The following is a 22,167-nucleotide window of genomic DNA, read 5'->3' on the forward strand; positions in this document are numbered from 1 at the left end:
CAGGTTCGCGGCATCCATTGGCTGTGCAAGGTCGACGGAGGCGGGACGAGGCTCCGCGTGACGTCAGAGCGCCGCAGTCGGAACGACGAAGCCCAAGGAAGACAAGAGTCAGCTGGCTCGCGAGCAATCCCGGGGCCGTGCGGATATTTCCTTGGCCCACTGCTGCCGAGTCCCGGGGACGAAAGGACGAGGTGGGTGTGGGGAGCGGCGGGCGGGTGGGCACGGCGTCTCCTCTCGGTCTTAACGCCCCGCGGGCTTTAAGGCCTTGGTGGCTGTCACCCCAACGGACGCTGCCCGCGAGCGTCGACAGGGTGTGGCGGGCAAGGGCGGCACTGCGCCTGCGCACGTGGGGTGGGGCCCGGCCGCGCACCCTCTGGTGTGTGGGGTCTATTTCTGCTCCCCGCCAGTCCCTTGGAATTTCCGGGCTCCCCCCAGCGCCACTCCCGTATCTCCCGTTGACAGGGCAGTTCCACGGGGTCGACAGCGTTGTCCCAGGAGACGGGAGGCCTTTGGCGCCGTCTTCCCGGGAACGTGGTGCGCACGCGCGGCGCGGCCTAGGCGGTGGCACCGGGGCCAGGTGCGGGTAACCGGACTGGCCTTTCCTCCACCGGGCTGTGCCTTTCCCGGGCCTGCCCGACGGCCAGGTGCCTTCACCTTTTACACTTTCCAGGGCCGTCACTCCGGGCACCTCCAGGCCTTACCCCAGTCTTCTTTCCATGTCGCCTCCCCATCAATACTCCGCGCCTGAACTCTTCCTCTTCCCTCTCTTCGGTCCCCGACACCGTTCTCTTCCATCCAAGACGTTGTCTAGGGTTTTTCCCAGCTCCAGACCTTCATTTGTATCTCTAACCCACAAGAAGGTTTGTCGGGTTCTCTATCAGGACTGGCTTTTGAGCTCACGCATACTTGTCATCCCTTCAAGTTTAGTCCCCCCAATTTTTGCCCCCAAGACACCTGTTCGCTTTCTGGTGCCCCTCCTCACTCCACTCTTAACTTGGGAAGATTGAGGCTTCCCTAAAGCTCCCACTGCAGACCCGCAGGGAGGCGGTTGCCTCCTCTCTCCCGGGCCTAATCCGCCCTCTGCGCACTTCCCTACACTTTCCCTGCCTTAGGGAACCTCTCTGCAGTTGTCCTCTTGGAGCTTTCTAGGAAGCCATTTCCTCACTTTGTTCTCCTTCTGCACTCCCAACTTCTCTTTGTTTCTAGGAGTAATTTGCAGAAATCCCTCTTTTCTAGGTTTTTTTTTTCCTTCGTTCTCCCAGATTCTTTGTCCAAGGCTTCCTCAGACACCCTTCCCTGTATTTAGAGTTCTCCCTGCCATAAGGGTTCACCCAGACTTGCTCATTAGAGCATCCTTGCTCTCCTTCTGTTTCTCAGGGAGTCATAGACTCCTTACTCTGGACTGAGGTCGTCACCCTACTCTCTGACCTGCCTGATTGTTTCCCTTGAATCCTTCCCTTTCATGTGGGTTTCAGATCCTCCTAGTTCCCTCTGGGAAATCCCTTCAGACTTCCCTCTTTTCAGGCCCTTCGTTTTCCACCCAGGGCATCGCAGGCAGGCCAGGTCTTCCCCTCACACGGTGGCCCTTCTATCCCACACCCAGAATGCTCTTCAGGTTCTTCCCCCAGGGACTCCTCCTCTCAGACCTCTCTCTCCTGCCTGGCTTCCCGTGAGTTTATCTGCTTCTCTTTTCCACTTTGTGGTGTGTGTGTGTTTTTGCTGCTTCTGAAGTCTCCCTAATTTCTTCATTTTCTCACAGACAGTGAAAAAGCAGTCTGGCTCCTGAGGCCCCCCCCTTACACCCCAAGGTCCAGATGGCGGCCAATGTGGGTGATCAGCGCAGCACAGACTGGTTAGTGGGACAAAGGGACAGAGGTGGGAGATGGGGGGGACCAAGAGGAAGCATGCCCCAGTCGGGGGGAAGTGATGCAACAGTGGGTGGGGGTGGGGCCCACTGGCCTCAGAGTGCAGGGCCCACTTGGTTCCGGTGGGGAGATGGTCAGGCCTTCTGAGCCTCCACGGTTCGCAGCACAGCACTTGTTTTACAGAATTGTGGTTTTCATTCAGTGAACTGTGGTTGGGAAACAACGTCCAACACCTACTACTCAGCCGTTTATCTTTTTGCTAATTCCTGATTTTTTTCAAAGCTGTGATTACAACCCACTGAGTGGGGTGGTGTCGGACAAAACTCATCAGTTCATAGAACATTTAGACCTGCTAGGCACCAGGTCCTATGTTAGGTTCTGCAGGTAGTGGTAATTGTTTTGTTTGCTTGACTATTTAACAACTGCTTGTGTGCCAGTCACCTGCGAAAGCCCTGTAGGTAGGTGCTCCCATCAGTTCCGCACAAAACCGAAACAGAAACTGGGTGTCAGCACGCCAGAGGTGGGAGATTTCAGGCTGCAGTAGACAGCAAGAGGGAGACCAGGGCTCCCAGCCCAGCGGTGGCCTTTCCTACCTTGCCCTGTGGTGCAGTTGGGGAGTGCAGGCTGACTCGATGTGCGCTCTCCACAGGTCCTCTCAGTACAGCATGGTGGCCGGGGCCGGCAGGGAGAACGGCATGGAGACGCCCATGCACGAGAACCCGGAGTGGGAGAAGGCCCGCCAGGCCCTGGCCAGTATCAGCAAGGCGGGAGCTGCCAGCACCTCCGCCAAGGCCAGCAGCAACGGGCCTGTGGCCAGTGCACAGGTGAGGAGGCCTTGTGGGCCTGGGCTCCCTGGCAGTGGGGGCGGTGCTGCTGGGGGGTGGGGCACACTTGGTGTCCTCCCAGGTCGGAGGTCTCTGAAGATGCGGCAGGAGCCCTAGAGTGGGGGAAGCGTCTGGGGTGCCCCGTGTCCTCGTCCCTGAGGTGCCTGAGTCTGATGGCAGAGGCGGTGGCTCTCTGTGAAGAGACATCCCCAGTTCTGCTCCGTGGCATTTGATCAGGAGGCAGGCCTGCCCTTTGGGGCCTGTGGGCCGAGGGTTCCCACTGCCCAGGCTGACGGCCATGGGCCTCTACCTACAGTACGTGTCGCAGGCGGAGGCCTCGGCCTTGCAGCAGCAGCAGTACTACCAGTGGTACCAGCAGTACAGCTATGCCTACCCCTACAGCTACTACTACCCCGTGGTAAGTGCATGCGGCACCCTAAGCCCCTGCCCCATCCTCGTGGCCCACCGGGTCACGGCCTGGTTCTGAGGACCTTCGTTATTTAAAGAGCACTTCATCCTCCACTCGGCCTCTTTTCTCAGCCTGTAACAGCACTTACTGCTTGACACATTACATGTCTGTCTACACCTGCGTGTATTTTGAGTGCCAACTTTATTTGGCCATGGATTGTTAACCTTTTTTTTTTTCTTTTTTATCCTCACCCAAAGACATCCCCATTGGTTTCCGAGAGAGGGGAAGGGAAGGAAAAAGAGAGGGAGAGAAACATTGATCGGTTGCCTCTCATACACACCCCAACTGGGAATCTAACCCATAACCTAAGCATGTGCCCTGACCAGGAGTCAAACCCATGACCCTTTGGTCTGAGAGATGGCACCCGACCAACTGAGCCACACCAGCCAGGGCAGGTGGCTTCATGTTTGCTCTGCTGTAGCACTTAGAAGAGTGGCACGCAGCAGATATTTGTGAAACAGAAAAAATCCTGAGAACCAGTAAAAGTGGGATATAGAGTTGATAGAAGGTTTTATTTTATTTAGTAATTTTCTCAACGTAAGGGAATTTGGTGCCTTTATGTGGTGGAGAGAAAAGGAAAGGGGGCAGCCGTGAGGGGAGAGTCAGGACGGTGTCGGCTGCTGAGCAATAGGAGGAGGGGGAGCCGGCCTGCTGCTAACCCTTCTTTCTGCCTGTGCAGAGCATGTACCAGAGTTACGGCTCCCCCTCCCAGTACGGGATGGCCGGCTCCTACGGCTCAGCCACGCCCCAGCAGCCCTCGGCTCCCCAGCACCAAGGCACTCTCAACCAGGTAACGCCCCAGCCCATCTCCGCGCATGTTGGAGCTCGGGGTGCAGTTTTTGAGTGGCCTAGCAGCAGGGATGCCTATGTTAAGTTATTACACCCCCCACCCCCTTTCTCTCCTGCCAAGCAAGTGCTGCTCTGCAAGTGAGGAGGGCAGGGCAGAGATTTTGAAACCGGATAGGCCTAGGGCTTGGTGAAGCTGGGGCCTGGCTGTTGGGGTGATGGTGGGAGCAGCCTGGAGTGTGGCAGCCTATCTTCTGTACCTCCCCTGCACGGGTGCTCACATGTACAGCCACACACGTGACCTGGGCCTGTACCTACTGTGCACGTGAGCGGAGCAGTACAGGGAGGCTGCGGATCTGGTTCGAATCCGAGCACCTCCTCTGGTGGTGTGACTACAAGTCAGGTGCCCAGGAGCTCACCCAGTTCAGAGTGGGAATGGTGATTGGGACGTAGGGCTAATGCGAGTGTGTGTGATCACATGTGTCCTTGACTGGCACAGGACATGCACTCAGGACGTAACTGTGGGGCGGAGGGGGGGTGGGTGTTGCCACTTAACAGCTGGGGCTGTGGGAAAGCAGCTGTGTGTATGAGCCTGAGTCTTCTCAGTGTGAAAGGGTGGTTAGCAGGGGAAAGTCACGGCAGAGTTGAGGGCTGAGTGATGTGATTGGGAACAGAGAGAGCAGCCCCGAGACTCTGCCCCTGTCCTCAGCGCCACTTCCTCCGGCAGCCCCCGGTCCCCGGCATGGACGACAGCATGTCCTACCAGGCCCCTCCCCAGCAGCTGCCAGCAACCCAGCCCCCTCAGCCTTCCAACCCGCAGCATGGGGCTCACGCTCTCAGCAGTGGCCCCCAGCCTGGGACGGCCCCGGCCACACAGCACAGCCAGGCGGGGCCTGCTTCGGGCCAGGCCTACGGGCCACACGCCTACCCCGAGCCCGCCAAGCCCAAGAAGGGCCAGCAGCTGTGGAACCGCATGAAGCGTGAGTGGGCAGTGGTGCAGAGAAGCCAGGGTGTGGGGCTGGACCTCATGGCACCTGGACAGGAGGCATGGGGGTGCTGGGATCGTCCCAAAGCCTTTGGGTGCCCACCTAGAGTTGGGCCTCCCATTCCCAGGGGCCTAGAGGCAGCCTAACCCCAGTTTTCACTGCCCACCCCCACAGCAGCCCCTGGGACTGGTGGCCTCAAGTTCAATATTCAGAAACGGCCCTTCGCTGTCACCAGCCAGAACTTCAGCTCCACCTCAGAGGGCCAGCACAGCAGCTTTGGCCCCCAGCCCAACCCCGAGAAGGCCCAGAACCACAGGTGACAGCCCCTTGCCTCCGCACCTGGCATCCGTGTACCCCCACACAGGCTCTGTACCCCAGGGTTGCCATGAGCATGAAAAGGGATGGAGAAGAAATGTGCATGCACAAGTGTGCATGTGCCTCGGCTCGTGGAGTGGTGGTGGGGTGGGCTTTGCCAGCCTGGGTGCCTCCCAGCTGAGCCCCACACCTGCCTGGAGCAGGGGCAGCCTGTCTGGGAAGCCGGACGACTGGCCGCAGGACATGAAGGAGTATGTGGAGCGCTGCTTCACGGCCTGCGAGTCGGAGGAGGACAAGGACCGCACGGAGAAGCTGCTCAAGGAGGTGCTGCAGGCCCGGCTCCAGGATGGCTCCGCCTACACCATCGACTGGAGCCGGGAGCCTCTGCCAGGGTGAGTCCAGCCTGGAGATGGGGGCGAGGGCTGCCTGGGTGCGGGGGTGGGGCCAGGAGGGCGGAGCCGAGGGCTGTGGAGGCTGGTGGGTGTGCAGGGCTCAGTAGCTAAGAGCTTCCTGTGGATAGAGAAGCCTGGCATTTGCCTTCCACTTCTGCAGCAAGTTACCTGTCACTGGGTGCATGCCCTTCTTGTCTGAGGCGGTGTGTCCCTGGGGCAGGTGGCAGAGGAGGACAATGGGAGCGTGGTTGGTGATGTCCTGCTCTGTCCTCAGGCTGACTCGGGAGCCTGTGGCGGAGAGTCCCAAGAAGAAGCGGTGGGAGGCCCCCAGCAGCCTTCACCCTCCTAGGGGGGCAGGCTCCACGACCAGGGGCGGGGGTGCCCAGTCACAGCGAGGGACACCAGGGGCTGGGGGTGCTGGCCGAGCGCGGGGCAGCAGCTTCGCCAAGTTTGGCAACCGCAATGTCTTCATGAAGGACCACAGCTCCTCCTCCAGCACGGACTCTCGTTCCCGCTCCTCCTCCCGGTCCCCGACCCGCCACTTCCGCCGCAGGTGCGCAGGCTTCGTGTGGGGGTGGGCCTGTGGGGGGCCAGCAGGGGCCTCACCTCCCTGCATCTCCCCACAGTGACTCCCACTCGGACTCCGACAGTTCATACTCAGGGAACGAGTGTCAGCCTGTGGGCCGCAGGAACCCACCCCCCAAGGGCCGGGGAGGTCGGGGGGCCCACATGGATCGGGGCCGAGGCAGGGCACAGCGAGGGAAGAGGTGAGAGATCCAGAGGGTGACCAGGGAGGGGTGCCCTGCCCTCAGGCAGCGCTGGAGAGGCTGGGCGGTTCTGGCTGCCTGCCTCCTCCACCCACCCTCCTCCCTTCCCCTCAGGCACGACCTAGCTCCCACCAAGCGCAACCGAAAGAGGATGGCAGCTTTGGAGTGTGAAGACCCCGAGCGCGAGCTGAAGAAGCAGAAGCGGGCGGCCCGCTTCCAGCACGGGCACTCCCGCCGCCTGCGCCTCGAGCCTTTGGTGCTGCAGGTGGGCAGTCTGGAGAGCAGCGGGGCCGACCCAGACTGGCAGGAGCTGCAGATCGTGGGCACCTGCCCCGACATCACCAAACACTACCTGCGTCTCACCTGTGCCCCGGACCCATCCACTGTGCGCCCCGTGGCGGTAAGTGCTGGGGAGGGCAGGGGCATGTGGCTGGCCAGGTGGGCACTTGGAGCCCCAAGTCCCAGGTACACAGCCTTGTCAGGAGACTTGCTGGGCTTCGGGGCCCCTGGGTCCTTCCTGAGATGGAGAGGAGGACCCTAGCATGCTCAGTGAGGCCCTGGGTCGAGGCAGAAAACATGCATCCCAGGGGCATGCAGGCCAGTGCTGATGTGGGGACTGAGCTCGGGAGCACTCACTCTCGCCGGCCTGTGGGCTCTTCCTCATGGCACTGAGCCGGTTTGGTGTCATAGCCCTCATCTCAGACACCGAGTTGGAGGACTTAACAGGGCTTGGCATGTCCCTGCTCTGCCTGCCTATCACAGTGAGCCTCCGTGCGCCCCTTCCCAGGTCTTGAAGAAGTCCCTGTGCATGGTCAAGTCGCAGTGGAAGGAGAAGCAGGACTACGCCTTTGCCTGTGAGCAGATGAAGTCCATCCGGCAGGACCTGACGGTGAGGGGCTGGGGCCTGGGATGGGGTATGAGGGAGTGGGGGAGCTGCATCCCACCGTGCTCTGGTCTGACTCCGGCCTGCTCCCCAGGTGCAAGGCGTGCGCACCGAGTTCACAGTGGAAGTGTATGAGACGCATGCCCGAATCGCCTTGGAGAAGGTAAGTCGGCTGAGGGCTTCCCCTGGGCTCCCTTCCAGGCCTCACTTGGCCTCACTGTGCTCCTCTTCCTCCTCCCGCACCTCGCTGACCAGGGTGACCACGAGGAGTTCAACCAGTGCCAGACGCAGCTCAAATCTCTGTACACGGAGAACCTGCCCGGCAACGTGGGCGAGTTCACCGCCTACCGGATCCTCTACTACATCTTCACCAAGAACTCCGGAGGTGAGAGGCGCAACCACAGGACCGGGTGGCTCCAGCCCCCAAGGTCGGGCCCTGCTGATCTTTTGTCTCGGCCACAGACATCACCACGGAGCTGGCCTACCTGACTCGGGAGCTGAAGACAGATCCCTGTGTGGCCCATGCCTTGGCACTGAGGGCAGCCTGGGCTCTGGGCAACTACCACCGCTTCTTCCGTCTCTATGGCCATGCGCCCTGTATGTCTGGCTACCTCATAGACAAGTTTGTGGACCGAGAGCGCAAGGCCGCCCTCAAGGCCATGATCAAAACGTATGTTCAGCTGAGCTCTCCCCTGCCCCTCCTCTCTTTTCCCTCCGCTCACTCCCAGTGGGCAGGCCTCTTGCCCCCATCCCCAGTGAGTCCAGGCCCCTCTGGCCTCCTGCCTGGTCCCCTCTCCCTTCCTCATCTTCCCCTCCTGTCCCTCCTGCTGTCCTCTGCATAGCCTGCCCTCTGTCCCAGCTCTCCTGCGCCTCCCTTCCTCGACCATGCTCTGTCTCGCTCCGGGTCCCTTCACCCCTGCTGTTCCTCCGCCGCCTCTCTTCCACGGCACTCCTGTCACTGAGCTCCTTCCTTAGCGACAAACCAGAAACACAGTCCCGCTCTTGGCAGCTTCTGGTCAGATGGGACAGGCCCTGTTCCTACTTGAGTCCTATTTTGAGTACAAAAAACATTAGGGAAAAGGGCTGGCCCTGGGCGGTGCTTACAGAGGGCGTGTCCTCCACTCCCCAGACATGGAGTGTGCCCACCGTGTGCTTGCCAGTGTGCGGACTGGTGGTGCTCAGGGCAGCGCGTCTCCCCTCCCCCTGGGACCTAGGGCAGGTTCAGGAGGCATCTTCTGTTGTCACTGCTAGGAGGCGCTACTGGTTTGTGGTGGGTAGAGAGACTGGGGGTGCTCCTGGCCAGCCCACAGTGCGCATGGCACCCCACAGCATGTACTCAGGCCCCACTGCCTGTCTTTCCATGGATGCAAGCCCCTGGTCAGGGTCGGAGCACACAAGGGGCCTCAAATGCCACGTCTATTAGCTTGGGAGCCACTGGGGTGCTTTGGAGCTGGGGAGGGGCGGGCAACCTGAAGGTCAGGGGCACACTTCAGGGGCTGCAGGAACAGAAGAGGACACAGGGCAGACAATGGAGGGCAAGGATGCACAGGACCTGCTTACTGGCCAGCGGTGGGAAGGGCGGTGTGCCTGAGGGACTCCCGCTGCCCCTCTGTGCCCACCCTGTGCAGCTGGACAGGCCCCTCCAGGCAGCTCTTGGGCCTCTGTGCGCTCCCGGGGTGTAGTAGCCAGGCCAGTGACTATGTCCTCATTAGTTCCTGTGTGCTCGGCCCTGGGTGGGGACCCAGCCTTGTGCCTTGTGGGAGGCCCCTGGCTTGTCACTAACCTCAGACTCCACTTTCCTACTTCTCAAGTGGACACTGCCTTTCCTTGGCAGACATGGCCCTTCATCCCAGAGCCAGGTCCCTGCAGGGTGGCCCGCAGGCAGCTCTGACATGGGTACAGCAGGCTCCCCTGTGCCCCATGGGCAGCCAGGGCTGGGAGATGCATGGGCTTGGGGTAGGACCGGGTTGAGTCCTTTCTGTCACTTGCTTCCTAGGTGACACTGGCCAGGTGGCTCTGCCTCTGGGCCCACAGTTCCCTGGGTGTGTCTGTGAGGGTAGGTGACTCAGCTCTCAGGCAGAGAACTCGGTGTGTCAGTGTGGCCACCTTAGAGCAGCTAGCTATTTCTGGGCACGTGCCAGGTGCTCAGTAAGGAGTGTCTGTTGTTGACAACCAGAGATTCCTGTTGGAAATGTGTAGTGAGTGTTGGCTGGCACGTGTGCCTGGGGTGTTCCTGAGGCACTCGCACCCAGATGTGGGGTCCCATGAGGGCTGGGCCCCCAGCATCCCAGCATAGCTGTCAGGCATAGGATGCTATGCCTGTCCCCATGGGTCACTCCCTCTGCCTGGCCCCTGCCCCTTGGCCACAGTGGTCCTCTTCTGAGGGACTGCTCAGGCCCTGGAGCAGTAGAAGAGCCAGGTGGGTCCTTCCCTTACCCCCTCCTTCCCGGCCCCCTTGCACAGGTAAGTGAGGGTCAAGGGGGGGGCACAGCTGGGGTTGGGGCCATCAGCCTCATCCTTGGCTCCCCAAGCCCCAGAGGTGGGGAGGTGGGGGTGGGTGCCAGAGGTCAGCAGGTAATGTGCTAAGAAAACCCTTTGGGTGTCTGAAGGGGGGGCACCCACTCCCTGCTCGTGGGGGCCCCTGCCTGCTGCCCACCTCATCACATTCTCCTCTTGTCTCCGTAGCTTCCGCCCTGCGCTGCCTGTCTCCTACCTGCAGGCCGAGCTGGCCTTCGAGGGCGAGGCCGCCTGCCGGGCCTTCCTAGAGCCCCTGGGCCTGGCCTACACGGGCCCGGACAACGCCAGCATCGACTGCCGCCTCAGCCTGGCGCAGCTGTCCGCCTTCTGAGCTCCACGTGAAGGGGGCGGGGTGGGGGGGCAGGGCCGCGGCCCCCACTGCCGCCTCTGCACGTTTTTTGAGCCATGGACTTGGGTTGTAAAATTGTGGGGAGTGGGCTCCAGGAAGAGCCACCACCCCTGCCCCCGTTTTCCTACCGGGGAATCTGTACAGAGATTTTTTCTACATTTTTATTTTTTGTCTCAGAGGGATGGGTTAGGATGGGAGGAGGGGTGGGGCAGCAGAGGGCTGGGGGCTTGGTCTGTCCACTCTGCACCTCTACTAATGCTGTCTCAGTGTTTTTTCTCTCTCTCTCTCGAGCTTGTACTCCGGTACCAACCCGGCACCCTGGCCCATCCCATGCTAGGGGGCCAGTGGAAGAAGACAGGCCGCTCTGCCTGTGCCCGCCGCGGCGGGGGCACCAGCACGCCGCCCGCCGCTCACCACTCGTCGCCCGTGTGCCTACCTCACCACAGACTCTTGTTGCCCAGCCCTCTGGGGCCTCAGTGCTCGGGGCAAGGGGAGCCATAGAGACTGTGTCCTGCCTTTGGCTCCCACCCCAGAAACGCCGACGCCATGCCACACCACGCCACCAGCAGATCCAAGCCACCACCCTGCACTGAGGATGCCAGAGGCCATCGCGGGACCTCACCGGCCGGGCCGCCTCGTCTGCAGTTGTACTAAGTTGTCTCGTGTCCCTTCCTCCCTCCACCCCAGTGTTTCTTCTCGTTTTTTTTCCCCTTTCCTCCCTCCTCCTCCTCCCTGCTCCCTGCTCCCTTGGTTCAGCACAGGTAAACGGTTCCCCCTCCCCACCTCCATGGATCACCAGCTCACGTCATGTTTCCTTCTTTTCTTTTTGTGTGTGTTTATTTAAGTTATTTTTTTTCCTCTTCCTCCCCTTTTCTTTTCGCCCTCCCCTCCCTCTTCTGCCATGTAACTGGAGGACGTGCAGTGAGTTGCAAACAGCTGGACTGTCAGGCTGCTTTTCTTCCAGATGTTCCTCCTCTGCCTCCCTTCCCTTTCCTCTCCCCTCCCCTTTCTCTCCTTCATTCTTTCCTTGGAGCACTGAGCACATTTGGAAGCTTGAGCAAAACCAAAATTAAAGAAAGAGAGAGAGAGTGTGCTTTGTCTCTCCTGCTGGGACTGGATCTCCTCCGGTGTTCAGGGCTGAGGTCTACTTGTCAGCCTGAGAGGTCTGGGACGGTCACCGCAGGGGCACCTCAGCCAGGGGCTGGTAGGTGCCCCCTGCCCTCCCCATGCAGCACAGCCAGAGCTGGCTCAGGAGCTGGCTCCCCAGCTCCTGCTCTGGGCTGAACCCAGGTGTGGGGAGGTGGTCCTGGGAGCCCCGGGGTACCTTGGCCAGCGTGAGGTGGGGGTGCAGGCCCCCGGGAGGCTGTAGCACTCTGAGCCCCTCGGCCTCCAGCCTCTGGTTCAGCACTTGGGCCATGTTTTCTAGGGAGGGGGAGGGCAGAGCACAGAGCACGAGGGGGCCTAGGAGCACCAGCTGCCTGAACCTCAGCTGCGGGGGTGCCTGGAGTCCTGGGGCTGAGAGCGCACGCCTGAGTGCTCTGAGAGCGGCCACAGTGTCCCCCGGGCCTGCCAGCCTCAGCAGAGCCAGCGTCAGGTGCAGGGCCTGAGGGGGCACCATGAAAGCTGCGCAGGACGGCATCCTTCGGACCAGTTCTTCCTGGGCCTCAGCCACCCCTGCCTGCAACCCAGGGTCTGTCACCATGAGGGCCACAAAGTGTGTGGGGCGAGGCTGCCGAGGGGCCAGGGCCCTGGCCACTGTGGCCTCCCTGCTGTCTTTGGGCCAGTTCCCAGGGCCCCACTCCACTTGACGCCTCTCCTGCGTCTGAGGGAGGTCTCCTGTGGGGGGCTGTTTCTCTCCGGTCCTGTCTTTGGCAGTCGGCTTCTGCACCTTTTTGGGCTCCATCCTTGGGGAAGTCTGGCTTCTGGCTCCAACCAGCTTCTGAGCATCCATAGACACCCCTGCCAGCACCAGGTCCCCCTCAATGGGGCCCACCCTGGCTGTCTCTCTGCATCCTTCTGCTGGGGCGGCGCCAGCATAGGGGGCCGCTACACAGTCCTGTGCCTCCCTGGCCCCAGACACGTCGACCTCATGCCTTTTCCCGGTCCTGTGTGCGTCCTCCTGCGCATCTCCATCCCTGAGTGAGTCCCTGCTGCTGCGTACATTTCCGGCCTCGTACGCGTCCTCATCACCGAGCACATCTCCGGCCTCGTGTGCCTCTCCATCCCCAAGCACGTCCGGGTCGCAGCTGTCCCAGCTGTCCAGTGCATCCAGGATGGTGGGCCCACGGCCCTCCGCGGAGCCGGAGCCAAAGACATGATCGGTACGCGAGGCGCGGTCCCACACGATGCGGCCACGGAAGCGGAAATAACGCACGCGGTGCTGCGGCACGGCCAGCGATCCGGGACTGAGTGCTGCCAGCGGCTCGTCCCAGCAGAAGGAGTTGAAGGGCTCCTCCAGCACGCCCAGGAAGCGGTCGGCGTAGCCCACCGAGAAGTCAGCAGGGTCTAGGCGCGGGTCCCAACGGATGCGCTGGATGACGTCCGAGGCAGTGCGCAGCGGCGGCTTTTTGATCCCGGCCCCCGCCTCCGCCTCGCAGCTAGGCCGCGCAGGGGCCGTGGCCCCGGGGTGGGGCTGGCGACAGCGGGCGCCGAAGCGGCAGCGGCCCTCCAGGAAGAAGCGGCAGGCCTGTGGCGGAGGGGGCTCCGTGGTGGGGGCCTCGGGGGGCGGCTGGGGCTCTCCTGCCTCCTCCATAGACACCAGGACGGTGACCGGATTGTGGTGTTGCCAGCGGTCGCTCTGAGCACACCCTGGCCCGGGAAGCACGCCCGCACACACTCAGGGACTGGGACTCTGACTTCCGGCCAAGTGCCTCGCCCTCCACAGAGTAGGGTTTACGAGTGTGGTCCCACCCCGTCCAAAAGATTGACCCGTGCAGCACCGCCCTCCCTGGGCTCCTAGCCAGCCTGGCTCCAATCCCAGCTAATCATTTACCAGTGCGGCTCCTTTGAGTCCTTAGTAAGTCTGACCCCGCCCCATCTAATGATTTGCGCGTGAAGCCCCGCCTCTTTCCGGTTATATGTCACTGGGCTGGTCCCGCCCCCGCCTTGCAATTTGCATGTGCTGCCACGCCCCTCTGGGTTGTGCCCTCTACAGACGCAGGGGACAACTAGACTTCTGAAGGCTCAATAGGAACTTGGTAGCTCAAACTTGACGCCCCTGCCGCCCTAGCGTTCGGGCCAGCGCACCTTTGGGGGACAGGGGGCCCTCCTGCAAGGGACCACGCCTCTTCCCGGCAACTTTCCTGTGCGGCTCGCCAGGGTGAGGGAGTGAATCAGGCCACCACCCCGCCCGCAGCGGCACTCAGTCAACAGGATGAATGAATAAGGCTGTGGAATTAGCCACATTAGGATCCCGCCCCTGGGAGGGGCTCCGCCTGGCCAGCCCCGGGCTTTTCTGAAGGGCCCTCCTGTGCCACTCTACGCCCACCATCAGACGTGGTTGGTCCAGTCTCCTGCGGGACCAGAACTCCATCACCCCCCTTTTCCACCGTCCACAGTGAACAGACAGAACCGGGGCACAGACCTTGGCCGTTTATGTATAAAGAACTGGGGTGCAGGACGGCAAGGGCGCGGGGAACCCACGGCCTACAGGCCAATGACGTCATCCAGCTCGAGATCCGCGTTGGGGCGGCAGCGAGCCCTGGGGTGCTGAGGCCCGGACCCGGGGTCCCCGTCGGGCTTGGCGGCCGCGGCCCCTGGGCGCTCCGCGTCCATGACGCCCAGCACTGCGTCCAGCATCGAGGGGCCCAGATCCAGGTGGAAGGACAACAGCGGGTCGGCGGGAGCAGGCGCCCGGAGAGCGGGCGGCGGCGGCTGCGGCACGGCGGGCGGGGGTGTGGAACGCGGGGCTCCTGCAGGTAGCGCCCGGGGCTCGGGGGGTGGCCCCCCACCGTGGCGACTTAGAAACGACGTGTCCCCGAAGGCGTCGCCACCACGCCCCACGTGCAGCGTGTGCCGGAAATCTCCGAGAGGCGCGGAGATGGAGAGGGTGCCACGCTCCGGTCGCTTCTTGGGCTGCGCGGGGCCCAGCTGCTTCAGCACCGGCATCTGCAGGGTAGGGGTGGGTCAGCGCGGCCTCCACTCAGAGTGGACCCCTATGCGTGCGGCACCTCAAGCCCTGGCTCTAGCCAGCCATTCCCAGGATGTCGTCCGCCCCACCCCAGTAGGGACAGGATGATGGCGGGAGAATTACTCCCATTTTACATGTGGGGAAACTGAGGCTCCCAGAGGCCTCAGCTACTTGATTCACGTCTCAGATTCAACTTTAGGTCTTCCCATGACCACCACGCTGTGCTGATTTTGTTACGAGCTAACAGTTGAGGTTCCTAGAGACCAAGCAACGAGCAGCAGCCCTCCCCCACAATGCTCCCCAAACGTGACAGAAACCCCAGCTCTTCACACATGCAAGTCCATGAACACAGGGCTGACTTCATCCAATAGGGCAGCAGGCAAGGTGCCTTGGGCCCACACACACACTTCCTGAGGCCCCCCGGGGCGGGGGTGGGGAGGAAATGCCAAAATGTTGGATCTATTTCTAAATGTCTGGATTGTATTTGTCTTTATACCAATGCAGCCCTAAAATACAATTTCTTCAAAATGAAGGGGCCTGCTTGAAGATTCTGACCAGGGAGACTGAAGGAGGGTCTGGGAGTCTGAGTGCAGGCCCAGCCGCTAATTAGAATTATTTAATGTTAAAAGAGACAATGTAACATCTTACTTTTTGTAAGAGAGCAATAACAGGGCGCATCTGTCTGTGTTTAAAAATTGTCCGAATGGCATCCATGTGACGCTGGCAGCTTGTGAGCTGTAAGCTAGGTGACAGGGTTCACGTTACAGGGAAATGCCTGTGAACCTTTGCCCACATCCTGGAACCTGGCTGTTTTTGTGACACTTCTGGGAGGGCCTTTGGCAACCTTGCGCCTTTGTGTCACCAGGCACTGTTATAAGGAACTATTTTCTTTCTATTTGAAATGAGGCCTCACCCTTCACCAGCTGTATAAACCCGGACATATGGCATGACCTCTCTTTGTCTCCTATCTGTAAAACGGATAAAAGGTCACTAGCTTCCTTGCTCAGAGAAAACTACCTGGAAAACTATATTTGTAAGGGTGCTGGCCAATGGGTAGTGCTAGTGTTATGGGGAAGGCAGGGGAGGGGGGGACTGGCATGTGTTCCCAAACAATCTCGGTGAGAGGAGATTGACCAAGACTTAGATCTGACCAAGTCCTCGGAGGAAGGCAAAGCTGCCAACATTGTTCTGTCTGTAACAAGCACCCTAGGAAATATGAGTGATACAGTGGAGAAAAGTGAAGCCAGAAAAACTTAAAATCATCGTAGGTGGATGTGTTATGAGAACAGCCCTCTACCCTACACAAACACACACACACATGCAAACACACATGCATACACACACCATTTATGTCTCTGGGAAAACCAGTCTTGATTCACTAGTTCTGCAGTGTTTCTCAGCCTTCTCTGACCTCAACCTAGATGAATAAATATATTTTTATAGCAGCCCGAGCAAACAATCACCAGACCTCTCCCTCTGCCCTCTGCATAAGGCAGAAAAAAAATGTACAAAACAAGACTTACTGTTTTAACATGCTAGATGCTTGAATATTTTTTATTCTAATCTATTGTATTTATTTTTTAAATGCTGACCTCCATTCATGAATGAATCTCAACTCACAGTTTAAAATAAATCCTCTCTCAGGACCCATTATTATTACTCTGCTGAGAGTTAACAAATGAAAAGAGCCCAACTCGGAAAGCCAACTAACTGCCCAGGCCTGCATCTGCCCATTGCTGTGTGGCTTTGGGCAAGTGAATCAACCTTTCTGACCTCACCCCCCTCCTCTGAAAATGGGATGATACTCACATGATCCTTCTTAGCCTCTTGGCCAGGATAGGTGAGATGTTGCCCATGATAGCCTGAGCACAGTGCCCAGCATACACAGCAAGTGCTCAATACCTGCTCAGTCCCATCCGATCCCAGACAAGGAAACGGACCTCAGAGAGAGTAGGCGATCTGCCCGAGGTTACACAGCCAGCTCTGTGGGACTCCAGAGTCACCACTACTCCCATCTTTGGCTCTCGCACAGATGCCACACCCTGGGCAGCTCTCAGCCACAGCTTCTCCCTGCTCAGCCCTGGCTCACCCCCCTATGGCCCTATCAGGTGACATCACCAACCTTTTTCAGCACCTGGCAGCACCTTAAGGTCTTGGTTTCTGATGTTAATCAAACACACCTTGCCTGCTATTGCTTTTCTGGAGGACCTGAACCAGCTTCCCTCATTCTGAACTTCCGTGTGCTCGCCAAAAACAGGAATCAGAATGCATGCCTGCAGCCCTGCCTGACCCAGGTGGCTCAGTTGGTTGGAGCACCATGTCATACACCAAACGATTGCGGTTCGATCCCCGGTCAGGGCACATACCTAGGTTATAGGTTCCATCTTCAGCTGGGCAAATACGAGAGCGGGGGGAGGGGCAACCAATCACTGTTCTCTCTCAGATCCATGTTTCTCTCTCTCTCTCCCCACCCCTCCTTTCTCTCTAAACACCAATGAATTAAAAAAAAAAATGCCTGCATGCAAGAAGTGGTGGCAAAGCGCTCTCGGGATGCTGATGTTTTATACCCCAAGCACTTATTCTGGGCCACACAGACGGGCGAACTCATGTAATCCTCCATCAGCCCCAAACAGCGGGGAGACCCGTGTCAGCAGGTCTGTGTTCCAGCTGTGGTGGCTGAGGCACAGAGGGGGGCGGTGACTTGCCCTGGGTCACACAACAGCCATGTCGAGGGCTGGCTTTGGGCGCCAGCAGATGAACTCCAGCGTGTGAGGGTGACATCAGATCACCATTGCCCTTGTAGGATAGGCTAGGATAGGATGGGCGGTGTGTGTCCCCACGGAAAAATGATGTTTTGATTTGCTCTAAAGGCCTGGGGTTTCCTACACCCATCGACCATGTTTGTTTTGTTCTCTTTTCCCGTTTTCTTTCTTTTTTTTTTTTTTTTTTGTTTGTTTCATTCCAGGTGAGGACAATGATGGAAATGGCTTTTGTATTGTTTTTGTTTGTTGTGTTTTGGAGTGCCCCCTCTTCTACCAGATCTGAGGCTTTGGGGCCAGCCGCTCCACTTCTCCCAGCCTCTTGCCCTCTTACATAAAGGCTCTAACCTCCCTCCAGCAAAGCTGTGCGCTCCCTGCAGTGAGGTCACGATCTGAAAAAGCCCGTCACTCGGCCCAGGCTCCCACAGAAGGGCCGTTGTTTGTGACAAACGTGAAGCGAGCAGAGTGGCCGGAGCCAGGACTGGGACCCGCGTCGCCTGCCCCCGGGTACCCTGGGCTGCCGCCCGCTTCCCGCCCCCGGTCCGCCCCCTCCCCTTCCTGCGCGCTCCAGCTGCAAAGGCGAGTGGGGGGCGGGGGTTCACAGCTGGCTCTCCCCTGTGTCCCCTCCCGGCCCCAGCCCCGGCAGGACGGAAATAACAACTCGCTCCAGATCCGGCCCGACTGGTTCCCAGCTCGGTGAGAGAGGCGGCGAGGCGGGGCAGCGGGACCCTGGCGGGAAAGACCCCGGCCCCGGCGGACAGCAAGGCGCGCTTCCTGCGGCCACGTGGCTGCCGCGGGGCTTCAGCCGCCGCCGTCTCTCTGGCTGTCGGTCCCGCTTCCCTCCGGACTGACCCGGGGACCCCGACCACCTCACTTACCTCGGGGTCCTTGTGGAGCAGGCTCGGCGCGCTCAGGTTCGGCTCAAGCTGGGACGCCGCGTCCTGGGTTCGGAGCCCGCCTCGGCCTCCGGCTCCCAGGCCCGTGCCGTCTTCCTCCTTCCTCCGGGCCCGATCTCACCTGCCAAAGGAAGTGTCATACGGAACCTGGAAGGGGATCTAGACCCAGGCATCCGGGTCCACGGTGCCAGCTCCTCGGACCCCTCGTCTCTCAGGCCCCAGGAGTCCCGCTCCCAGCTCTTCCTCCCTCAGTCCGGAGTCAGGGGTCCCAGCCCCTCCCCGGCTCAGACCCAAAAGTCCGGGCTCCACCCTCTGGCGTCGGTCCCTTCTTTACCTGCACCGAACTGAAGTGTCAGCCCCTCTCGGGGGCCATGGTAGGAGCCCAAACGGGCGCGGAGTCGCCGCTCAGTCCAGCGCAGTCCGTCTGGGGCAGACAGGGTTAAGCGCAGGCCCCGCCCAGCCTTCCTTATTCCCCACCAACCTTCCAAAAGTTTGCCTCTAGGATTTTTAAAGGACTAGAAAGCAGCGGTGGAAAGGCTGAGGCCCCCTCCGGGCTGAGTGTGGGGGCGGGAGGAGGCCGGGACTGGGTGTGCTCGGGAGGACACGCAGAAGGGGGTGGGGGATGCACGGGGCGCGCCCCCAGCCCGGCCCCTCCCCCTGCCCAGCTTGGAATTTCCTGAAACTGGCTGTTTTGGAGAGTAATTTCTTCCAGATTGCAGCTGTTGGGGGAGTGTGTGTGGGGACTAAGGGAGAGAGAGAGAGAGAGAGAGAGAGGAGAGAGAGAGGGAGGGAGGGAGGAGAGAGAGAGAGGAGGAGAGAGAGAGAGATGAGAGAGAGTGATCTTCCACGGGCAGCGCTGACTCTGCCCTGGAGACTTTCCTGGCTGAACGTCCCTGCCTGAAACTGGTCACCCATGAACAGATTATTGCATCAGCCTTGAGAGCCTGTGCCTAGAGGTGACAAGAAGTAGGTCAGGAGGTTTGGGTGTTAACGAAGATCCCTCAGGGGCCAGTGTGAGGGAGGGCCTGACCTGGAGGGACCGCAGAGTCCTGCGGAGAGGTTGGCTGGAGGGCGCAGAGGCCGAGCCCCGGGAGGAGGTGGGCTCAGTGGGAGAGGGAGGCCAGGGGGTCCCCGAGAAGGCTGACTCAGTTGTGAGCTGGGGGTGGAGTTGTGGGGTTTGAGAAAAAGAGAGTCGGGTTAACAGATAGCAAGGAGGGTGTGCTTGAACAAACGCAAAGGAAGAGTGGAAGTTTATAAAGCCGAGGAGAGGGGGAAGAATATTCAGAGCAGGTCGGAGGCCAGGTGGGGCAGAGGGCCCTTGAGGTGTGGGTGGAATCCCCTTTGCCTGGTTTGTCTAAGAAGACCAGCTCGAAAGCTGCGAGGAGCGGAGACTCCGTCCCGGAGGCTGTGTGGAACGGAATGACTCGGTCAGACCGGGGTGGTGAAAGGTTCCCTCCAGGGACTGGAGAGAGGTTGGGACTCGCAACCAGAGTAAAATTTAAGGTGGGGATGGAGGGTGGGGGTGGTCACCCAAAACGGAGTAACCGAGATAAATGATAGATTAAAATCACAGATTTGTGTTAACTAATTTTTATCGATCTTAACTTCACATAAAATAAAATTAACCATTGAAACATGATATTTGTTTGGTGCATCCCCCGTGTTGTGCAACCACCATCTTTATCCAGTTCCAAAACATTTTCGGCGCCACAAAAGGAAACCCCAAACCCATTAGCAGTCACTCCCCATCCTCTGCCCGCCCCCCCCCCCACAACCCCGCCCCTGGTAGCTGTTAATCTGTTTTCCATCTCTATGGGTTTGCTTGTTTTGGACACATCATATACATGGGCTCATCTGATATGTGGTCTTTCGTGTCTGGCTTCTCTTCAAGGTTCATCCACATTGTAGCAGGTATCAGTGCTTTGTTCTTTTTATAGCTGAAAACTATTCCATTGTACGGATAGATATTTTAAGATAAATAATATTTGATGCAATATTTTATTTTTTAAAGATTTTATTATTTATTGTTAGACAGAGGGGAAGGGAGGGAGAACCAGAGGGAGAGAAACATCAGTGTGTGGTTGCCTTGCACGCACCCCCTCCTGGGGGCCTGGCCCACAACCCAGGCATGTGCCCTGACTGGGAATTGAATTAGTGACCCTTTGGTATGCAGTCCAACACTCAATCCATTGAGCTATACCAGCCAGGTTAATGCAGTATTTTTAAAAGGATTGCAAAACAATCCATAATGAACAAAATATCAAAACTTCAAATGAAGACAAGATCAGGGTTGTGATGGGAGCCTGAAGAAAAAGGAAAAGTCACTCACACCTTTACTTCTAAAAAAAATTGAATGTATTGGGTTAACACAAGTTAACAAAACTATACAGGTTTCAGGTACACAGTTCCACAACACATCACCTGTACCCTGTATTATGTGTTCACCTCACACCAAGTCAAGCCTCCTTCCATCACCATTTATCCCCCATACCCTCCTCCTTCACCTCCCCCCAACCTCTCCCCTCCCCTCCCCAGGCAACCGCCACACTGATGTTCATGTCCATGAGCTTTTTTCTCTTTTTTTCTTCCTGTTTTCTATTTTGCTCAATCCCTCCACCACCACCCCACCTAGCCCCCACATGGTTACTTTGTTGATATTTCATTTGATCCTGTTAAAATATTGATACTTTGTCCCTTATGGATGTGCTATTCATTCTTTTTTGTTGCATTTACTCATTTGCTACATTACAATGTTGTGCATCATGGTGACTGAATCTTTGCTGCTCCCTTGATATTTTTTTAAAGATTTTTCATTTATTAGTTTTTAGAGAGAGGAGAAGGGAGGGAGAAAGAGTGGGAGAGAAACATCAATGTGTGGCTGCCTCTCATGTGCCCCCTACTGGGGACCTAGCCTGCAACCTAGGCATGTGCCCTGACTGGGAATCAAACCAGCGACCCTTTGGTTTGCAGGTCGACACTCAATCCACTGAGCCCCACCAGCCAGGGGCCCTTGATTTTTTTTTTTGCCTCACCCTCGAACCCCAGAAAGGGTCCCGATTTAGGCAGGGGCCCAGAAATGGAGAAGAAGTACTGATGAAAGGGATATTCAGGAGGCAGGCTCACTTGGACTTGGGAACCAAAAGGTATGGGGGTTGCAAGAGAGAGAGATGAGAGAGAGAGAGAAAGCGAGAGAGAGAGAGAGAGAGAGAGAGAGGAGTCATGGGCTGTACTATTCATTTTCCTTTGCTTCCATAACAGATGACCACGACCCATCCATGTTTATTATCTCAGTTTCTATAGGGCAGAGTCGAGGCGGCTCCTTCGGGTCCCTCTAAGCTGAAATCAGGATGTCGGCACCCTTACTTGGGGCTGTCCTCCTCCCAGCTCATTCAGGTGCTGGCTGAATTAAGTTATTGTAGCCGAGGGACTATATCCTTGGTTCTTGCTGTTCATCAGTTAGGGCCAGTCCTCTCCAGAGGCTCCTCCAGCCCAAGAAGGTGCTCTGCTTTTAGGGCTCATGTGATCAGGTTGGGCCCACCTGGATCACAGGTGTATCAATCAGAGTTCTCCAGGGAAACAGAGCCAGGGGGACACATACATATATACACATATATCTCCATATATATTAAGATATCTATCTAGTTAAAAATATATTTATATATTACCTATAAAAGATTAATTTTTATTGATTACCAAGTAATAATAATACTATCCATATATATTTGTTGATGGATATGTATTAATGTATTACTTGGTAATCAGTTATCTATATCTATGTAATGTACACACACATACATATATGATTTATATCAGGAATTGGGCTTTGAGATGCAGGGTGCCGGTCAGCTCCTGCTCCATGGGGCACACTACAGAGTCTCAGGCAGGCAGGAGCAGATGCTGAATCTCCAGGCAGAGTTTCCTTTTCCTCAGGAAAACCTCCATTTTGCTCTTCTTTCAGCTGATCAGAGGATGCCCATGCATTCTCAGCAGTGACCTCCTTCACTCAGAGCCCACTGCTTGTCGGTGTAACCACATCGACAGAATGCCTCCACAGCAACACCTGGATTAGAGTTTGGCTGAACGACCAGGGGAATGTAGCCTGGCCAAGTAAACACACAGAATTAACCATCACACCAGCATAACTTCCTTATCTTTGGGTTTGTAACTTGAGTCACATTGGCAAAGTCCCTTTGCCGGGTGACGCAACATGTTCAGAGGTCCCAGGGACTC

The 22,167-nt window shown here is 58.1% G+C and overlaps 3 protein-coding genes across 8 annotated transcripts; 1 reads left to right on the forward strand and 2 right to left on the reverse strand.

Annotated features, from left to right (window-relative positions):
• Positions 1 to 66: 66 nt before the first annotated feature.
• Positions 67 to 11,241, forward strand: LENG8 (leukocyte receptor cluster member 8). Of its 5 annotated transcripts, none has more exons than XM_036012670.1 (16): positions 67 to 191; positions 1,760 to 1,852; positions 2,515 to 2,689; positions 3,006 to 3,107; positions 3,838 to 3,948; positions 4,654 to 4,924; positions 5,105 to 5,246; positions 5,449 to 5,637; positions 5,912 to 6,190; positions 6,264 to 6,404; positions 6,519 to 6,804; positions 7,192 to 7,293; positions 7,382 to 7,450; positions 7,543 to 7,672; positions 7,750 to 7,957; positions 9,973 to 11,241. In XM_036012670.1, exons 2-16 carry the CDS (start codon positions 1,815 to 1,817, stop codon positions 10,133 to 10,135), a joined length of 2,406 nt encoding a protein of 801 aa, XP_035868563.1. In that variant the 5' UTR covers positions 67 to 191; positions 1,760 to 1,814; the 3' UTR covers positions 10,136 to 11,241. The 5 variants fall into 5 exon arrangements, with proteins under 5 accessions (XP_035868563.1, XP_028385209.1, XP_028385205.1 ...); XM_028529408.2 differs by having other exon boundaries at positions 4,672 to 4,924; XM_028529404.2 differs by having other exon boundaries at positions 7,750 to 11,241.
• On the reverse strand, positions 11,033 to 13,030 carry LENG9 (leukocyte receptor cluster member 9). Its single transcript, XM_036012671.1, has one exon. It carries the CDS (start codon positions 12,903 to 12,905, stop codon positions 11,328 to 11,330), a length of 1,578 nt encoding a protein of 525 aa, XP_035868564.1. The 5' UTR covers positions 12,906 to 13,030; the 3' UTR covers positions 11,033 to 11,327.
• A 699-nt stretch (positions 13,031 to 13,729) lies between these two features.
• Positions 13,730 to 18,504, reverse strand: CDC42EP5 (CDC42 effector protein 5). Of its 2 annotated transcripts, XM_036012672.1 has the most exons (3): positions 18,272 to 18,504; positions 17,920 to 18,058; positions 13,730 to 14,260 (listed from the first exon to the last, which is right to left on the reverse strand). In XM_036012672.1, exon 3 carries the CDS (start codon positions 14,258 to 14,260, stop codon positions 13,799 to 13,801), a length of 462 nt encoding a protein of 153 aa, XP_035868565.1. In that variant the 5' UTR covers positions 17,920 to 18,058; positions 18,272 to 18,504; the 3' UTR covers positions 13,730 to 13,798. The 2 variants fall into 2 exon arrangements, with proteins under 2 accessions (XP_035868565.1, XP_028385729.2); XM_028529928.2 differs by lacking the exons at positions 17,920 to 18,058; positions 18,272 to 18,504 and adding an exon at positions 15,627 to 15,644.
• Between the last annotated feature and the right edge of the window lie 3,663 nt (positions 18,505 to 22,167).

The sequence above is a fragment of the Phyllostomus discolor genome, chromosome 12 (assembly GCF_004126475.2).
Source record: "Phyllostomus discolor isolate MPI-MPIP mPhyDis1 chromosome 12, mPhyDis1.pri.v3, whole genome shotgun sequence".
NCBI classification, from domain to species: Eukaryota; Metazoa; Chordata; class Mammalia; order Chiroptera; family Phyllostomidae; genus Phyllostomus; species Phyllostomus discolor.

What these genes read in the sequence shown, in the direction of transcription:
- LENG9 (XM_036012671.1), bottom strand. Translation starts at nt 12,905, where the DNA reads ATGGAGGAGGCAGGAGAGCCCCAGCCGCCCCCCGAGGCCCCCACCACG.
- LENG8 (XM_028529404.2), top strand. Translation starts at nt 1,815, where the DNA reads ATGGCGGCCAATGTGGGTGATCAGCGCAGCACAGACTG. An exon ending in GCTGTGGAACCGCATGAAGC is followed by an intron (nt 4,925 to 5,104) that starts GTGAGTGGGCAG and finishes CCACCCCCACAG; the next exon opens with CAGCCCCTGGGACTGGTGGC. An exon ending in CCCGAATCGCCTTGGAGAAG is followed by an intron (nt 7,451 to 7,542) that starts GTAAGTCGGCTG and finishes CTCGCTGACCAG; the next exon opens with GGTGACCACGAGGAGTTCAA.